We start from the raw sequence: 6,888 nt of genomic DNA, 5'->3' as shown, positions 1-6,888 counted from the left end.
ACTTCATGTCAGCGCAATTATTTAATAAACAAGAAGTTAATATTAAGTGGCTTATATTGTAAATACAATATTGTCTTTTTATGGTCTATTTCGCTAAAGAAAAATGCCATGTTGTGCATCTCAGCATCAACACACAGCATTGTTTCCTTAATGAATGAATTTACATGTATGTGTGTGAGTGAGTGAGTGTGTGTGAGTGTGTGTGTGTGTGTGTGTGTGTGTGTGTGTGTGTGTGTGTGTGTGTGTGTGTGTGTGTGATCGTGCCTGATGTTTGGATCCTTGCTGGAAAAGTGCTCCTTGAAAAGTTTGTACTGCTGTTCGTAGACATCGACCTTGGTTGCCAAAAACACGATCTTTGCTCTTTCAGGAAACTGCTTCAGGTGATATTCACTGATGGCCAAAGCCACAATAGTTTTTCCACAACCTAAGGGAAAGTTGAGTGGAAGTCATGAGGTCATTCATGCATGCCTGATTTTTCTTAATCAAAAATTAATAACAGAATCTTTAGACCAATATTTACTTTCATACTGTGATGCATATGAATGTAACAGATGTACAGTAAAAGCTAATAAATGGACAAATACATGAAAGCTTTTATCCATCGGTTGTTGACTGGATTATTATTTTTTAAACATATTTTATACAGGGGTGTACGATTTACTTGAACTGTGATTCATTTATGATTCTTTTGTTTTGGTCAAGAGTCTATTTGAAATGCTAAAAATGTAATACACCGTGATTTGGTAAAGCATGATTTCATATTTTAAAATAATAATAACCATTAAATATAAAAATAATATTTAGTAGTTTTTCTTTTTCTAACATTCACATAATCCTATGAATGAACTCAAATAAATACATTAATTGAGAGCCAGTTGAATCAAATTAAATCTCCCCTTAAATTGCATTGAATCAAATCATTATGAATTTATAAAGGACAAATTAATTCACTGTATAAATAAAGATTTGCAACTCTAACACATACTATATATGTGTCTCTTGAGCAGTTATCAGTAGCACAGGTATATTTGTAGCAGTAGAAAGCAATACATTGTATGGGTCACAATTATCCATCTTTCTTTTATGCCAAAAATCATTAGGATAAACATTTATTTCAATTTTAAAAAAGCTCTCTTTTATGAACATTTTAATTACTTATTTTTTTTTATATAAAATAAGACATTAGTAGCTGAATTAATTACACTAATATCAATAACATGCATTTAGAAAATACAAAGTGCAAATTTTCATTGAATGATGTCTTTAATGCACCTGTGGGAGCGCAGATGATGGTGTTTTGGCCCTGGGTGGCAGCAGTGGTCAGCTCCTTCTGATATTCTCTCAGCTTCCGCTCACCTGATCGCTCAGCTTCCCCTGTGCATAGGTCAAAGGTCACATTTCGACAGACACAGGCACTCTCAGGTGACGTTAGCGTGTTCATGTTGGGCTGCATACCTTTGAAACCGGTGGGTTTCTCTGAGGCGCTCGTGTTGTTGCCTCTCATCAGCATGTCTTCAGTCTCCTCTCTGTACTCGAAACTCACGGTCGTAATCATGGCCTCCGGCTCTTCATCACATTCATTGACCTTTAATGCCTTTACTTCTTCATCTGCAGCACAGAGTTCAGGAGAGAGTACTTGAACATGTGAGGATTATAAAAGACACACAGACAGACACACACACACACACACACACATAGACAGAAAGACAGTCAAACAGACAGACAAAAATAGATGGACAGAGAGACAGACAGACAGACAGACAGACAGAAAGACAGAAAGACAGACAGACAGACAGACACAGACAGACAGACAGACAGACAGACAGAAAGAAAGACAAACAGACAGACAGACAGACAGAAAAACAGACAGACAGACAAACATAGACTCAGTCAGACAGACAGACAGACAGACAAACAGACAGACAGAAAAACAGACAGACAGGCACAGACAGACAGAAAGACAGAGAGACAGACAGAAAGACAGACAGTCAGACAGACAGACAGACAAACAGACAGACAGACAGAAAGAAAGACAGACAGACAGTCAAACAGACAGACAGACAGACAGAGACTCAGTCAGACAGACAGACAGACAGACAGAAAGACAGACAGACAGGCACAGACAGACAGAAAGAAAGAAAGAAAGAAAGAAAGACAGACAGACAGTCAAACAGACAGACAGACAAACAAACAAACAGAGAGACAGACAGACAGACAGACAGAGAGGCAAACAGAGACTCAGTCAGACAGACAGACAGACAGACAGACAGACAGACAGACAAACAGACAGGCACAGACAGACAGAAAGACAGAGAGTCAGTCAGACAGACAGACAGACAGACAGACAGACAGACAGACAGACAAACAAACAAACAGAGAGACAGACAGACAGAGAGACAAACAGAGACTCAGTCAGACAGACAGACAGACAGAAAGACAGACAAACAGAGAGTCAGTCAGACAGACAGACAGACAGTCAGACAGACAGACAGACAGACAGAAAGACAGAAAGACAGACAAACAGAGAGTCAGTCAGACAGACAGACAGACAGACAGACATAAAGACAGAAAGACAGAAAGACAGACATACAGAGAGTCAGTCAGACAGACAGACAGACAGACAGACAGACAGACAGACAGACAGACAGACAAACAGACAGACAGACAGACAGACAGACAGACAGACAGACAGACAGACACACACAGACAGACAGACAGAGAGACAAACAGACAGACAGACAGACAGACACAGACAGACAGACAGATAGTCAGTCAGACAGACAGACATAAAAACAGAAAGACATGCACAGACAGACAGAAAGGCAGACAGACAGACAGACAGACAGGTAAAGAAAGACAGACAGGGACTCAGTCAGACAGAAAGACAGACAGACAGACAGACAGACAGACAGACAGACATACAGAGACTCAGTCAGACAGAAAGACAGACAGACAGACAGACAGACAGACAGAGAGTCAGACAGACAGACAGACAGACAGAAAGAAAGAAAGAAAGAAAGAAAGAAAGAAAGAAAGAAAGAAAGAAAGAAAGACGGACGGACGGACGGACAGACAGACAGACAGACAGACAGACAGACAGAGAGTCAGTCAGACAGACAGACAGACAGACAGAGAGACAGTCAGACAGACAGAAAGACAGACAGACAGACAGAGAGTCAGACAGACAGACAGACAGACAGACAGACAGACAGAGAGTCAGTCAGTCAGACAGACAGACAGACAGAAAGAAAGAAAGAAAGAAAGAAAGAAAGAAAGAAAGAAAGAAAGAAAGAAAGAAAGAAAGAAAGAAAGACAGACAGACAGACAGACAGACAGACAGACAGAGAGTCAGTCAGACAGACAGAAAGACAGACAGACAGACAGATAGTCAGTCAGACAGACAGAAAGACAGACAGACAGACAGAGAGTCAGACAGACAGACAGACAGACAGAGAGTCAGTCAGTCAGACAGACAGACAGAGAGTCAGTCAGTCAGACAGACAGACAGACACATACAGACAGACAGACAGACAGACAGTCACAGACAAATATACAGACAGAGAGAGACAGATAGATAGAATTCAATAACCTTTCTCCAGCAGCTGTAGAGCCTCATCTAAGTCACAGTTTCCCAGCGCAATCTTCAGCAGTTTAAACCAGTTGGGTTTGTCTGAGCGCAGGAGACTCATCACAAGCTTCTCACTGGCAGTTATACGACCTCGCTGATTCTCCTCCTGTAACACACACAGCACGGACTCGTGAGGACACAAACATACATTTATACAGGCATACATCAGGAGTCTGTGTGCTTCTGTAGAGTATGTTTGAGAGGAAACTCACAGCCCGGATCTCCTCACACTCTCTGGGCTTCAGACAGTCACTCATGTGCACGAGCATCTCACTGGGCTTCATGTGTTTAGTGATTGAGGCTTCGATCTTCTCGAGAAGTCTCCTGTGTTCGCTCAGCTTCTCTATTTCCTGGAAGCTCCACTCTTTAATGGCGTGGTGCAGTCCGGTGTAATCTACAGCACATCAGCATACACACATCCTCAGCATCTCCCATGATTAGACAGCAATGCTGACCTAAAATGTAAAATATTTGCCCTCTCTCTAATCGTTCCCACATCTGGAACCTCAAATACATAAAATACCCTTTTTAGACATTGTTTTTGAAGTAAGGAGTAAAGAAAATAAATACTATACAAAACTTATTGAAACAGTTCTTTATTTTCCCTTGTAATATCACAAGTGCTCTTGTAAAACACTTTCTCATTGAATCTAAGCAAATCTCATAGGTGACCTGTTTTGATCTCAAAAAAGGGTGAGCTGTCACTGAAAGGTAAGGAGTTTGCATCTATGTTCTTGAGCCCTGCATTGTGGCGCGAAATGAGAAGTGGAAGTCACTGAGCTCACCTGAGGCGTGTAAAGTGTCCAGAAAGGCCTGAAACCAACCAGTTTCCTCTAAACAACACATTTCGGCCAGCAGCATCTGGGCAGCTTCGGTTACAGACTTTGTCTCTGTAGAGAGAATACTCTCCACAATCTCTGTGCACAGAGACAATAGAGTAGATTAGATTAGAATAGAATAGAATAGCGCTCATACCTGGAGACAGGTTGCAAAAAACAAGTATTATGGCACAATTGTGTGTTTATTTTATAGTATAGTATATGTAAGTAAATGCGTATTGCACCTTTATAGATTTAGTTGATTAGTAAATGGTGATGGGCTAGGCCTATACCAGATGGGTGTCATGCCATAAAATATTTTTAATGCAACTGAATTTGTATTTAATGTTAATTTAATAACAGTATTGTAAGAAACCAACTAACACTTTAATTTTACAGAGAGCAAAGGACATTTAAATCATCACAGAACATTTATATTCAGTCTAGCCAGAGTTCAGGCACTCTCAAAAACTCCCATTAAAATCACTGAAGCTGTTTACACTGTTAAATTAATATCTGCACTTACATTCGTGCGCAAATCTGCACTTCGTTGTTTCTGATGAGAGAATTCGCCAGGTACTTCAGGCAGCGAGCGAGTGAACGAAACAGCGCGTTTCAGCGATGACTCATCTGCACGTCGCTGATTGGCCATTGCATTCATAAGCTCAACATAATCGTTTGTGATTGGTTATAATGCAGCAATGTACAAACGCGTCTGTCTCTGGTTCAGCACTCACTTTGAATGGCCATGACATTACCAAACCAAACAATAGATTTGTTTACTTTTTAGATTTTAAACAGATTTTGAATTGAATATACAGACAAATGAACTTGAAAAACTGAGTGAAAATGTCAAAATGAACTAAAAAAAAAAAAAGATAAATAAAAACAGTACAGTACTATATAGTGCAAAATAAATAAAATATTTGCATAAATATTTAAATAAATCAAAACGTACAGTATTGGACCAGAATGAATAAATAGGCTGGTGAAATGTAATTTATTATAAAAATAAAATAAAATAAAAACCAACCAGTCAATCAATCAATCTAACATTACAGTAGGCTAAGGGGTATACATTTTTTAAAACATTTATTAATATCAAAGGCTTTCATCTAAAGCGACTTTATAAATGAACAGAAACTAAACATATATTCCAAATAATATTTTTTTACTGTATAAGTTGAGTTTTTATAAAAACAAACATAACAAATACACAGCATGAGGATGATCATATTTGTGAGCAAATGGCATCTGAAAGACCGAAACTAACTTAAAGCCTCCTTTACATATTTATTAGCATAGCTACAGTATGCTCTCTTCATATCACATAATTCTCAATAAGGCTTCATTATCTCCAACAAGATAGGAACTAAAAGTGTTTCCAGGATGCTTCATTCATTCATCTGTCCAGTAACATCTTCAGATAACAAGCAGGTTTGCTACAGACTTCATTGAACTGATTCGTTGCGTCGGTGTTTATTCATTAACTCTCACCTTTTTTCCCCAGGTACTCTGTCATGAAGTCCTTGATGAGTGACGGTCGTAAAAACATGGTGATATGATCGTTAAAGCGCCGCAAATTCTCCTTTTCCAGCTCGTACATCTCTGCAGGGACTCAGGACTCGACGACTGACTGATTCTCGTCTAATCCTCAGTTTCACTGCTGCTGATCCAGAAACAAAAGCGAAAGTACACCCGAGGAAACCAAACACATAATACTAAACCAAACTCTAGTAAAACGCTGAACAGAACTGGAGCGACAGCTACTTAACCGGCTCAGGGGATCCCATCACCTGGAAGACAGGATTTATCAGTTTGATCAAACCTCTACTGGTTTAAAGGGTTTCAGCTCACAGAGATGATTAACTAATGCCGCCGATCATAAAGAAAAACACTTTTAGACACAAGGTTGTACATCTATTAAATGCATTTATTAATTGTTGGCTGACATGATAGACAGCTTTTGTAAAGAAGGCTTGATGTGTGTTCAGTAGACATGATCATTGAATTATATCTCCAGGGTGTCACCAAAGTCCCGCATACACCAGCACGCACGCACGCGCACGCACGCACACACACACACACACACACACACTGTGTAAAGCAGGCATGGAGGTTCCCTGAGGTTAACAAAGACACAATTCTCCAGGTTCAGTGGGACTGAATGATGAATGACCAGTGGTTCTCAGCCTGTGGGTCGTGGTAAATAAATTAAAACAGGATCACATGTATGCTCTGACAAGATTATGGACATGACAGTCAGCAGAAGTGAGAAAAAAACTGTTTATTATGATATGTTTCTTACGAAAATGCATGATTTGCTACAGGAGGCCTTTATTCATGCCCTGGAGCTGTGTGAGGGACTTTTTATAACGGATGCACGCACTTTATTTCACATCTTCTGAACTGTTGACAACAAACACCTGCTTACACCCATTG

The 6,888-nt window shown here is 39.7% G+C and overlaps 1 protein-coding gene across 2 annotated transcripts in view; it reads right to left on the bottom strand.

The window, feature by feature from the left end:
• Positions 1-6,136, bottom strand: part of LOC132118612 (antiviral innate immune response receptor RIG-I-like) — a 15,225-nt gene extending 9,089 nt beyond the window's left edge. Inside the window, exons 1-7 of one of the 2 annotated variants that reach the window (XM_059528569.1) lie at positions 5,944-6,136; positions 4,414-4,545; positions 3,841-4,022; positions 3,590-3,734; positions 1,456-1,608; positions 1,273-1,374; positions 265-424 (exon numbers count right to left, since the gene is read on the bottom strand). In XM_059528569.1, coding sequence (XP_059384552.1) covers positions 265-424; positions 1,273-1,374; positions 1,456-1,608; positions 3,590-3,734; positions 3,841-4,022; positions 4,414-4,545; positions 5,944-6,052 — 983 coding nt within the window. In that variant the 5' untranslated portion in view covers positions 6,053-6,136. Of the gene's footprint in view, positions 1-264; positions 425-1,272; positions 1,375-1,455; positions 1,609-3,589; positions 3,735-3,840; positions 4,023-4,413; positions 4,546-4,992; positions 5,230-5,943 lie in introns of those variants that run through there. The other variant, XM_059528570.1, reaches the window with a different exon arrangement.
• Positions 6,137-6,888: the final 752 nt, after the last annotated feature.

This window comes from Carassius carassius, chromosome 37 (genome assembly GCF_963082965.1).
Source record: "Carassius carassius chromosome 37, fCarCar2.1, whole genome shotgun sequence".
Taxonomy (NCBI): domain Eukaryota; kingdom Metazoa; phylum Chordata; class Actinopteri; order Cypriniformes; family Cyprinidae; genus Carassius; species Carassius carassius.
This window is presented reverse-complemented; position numbering and strand designations above follow the sequence as displayed.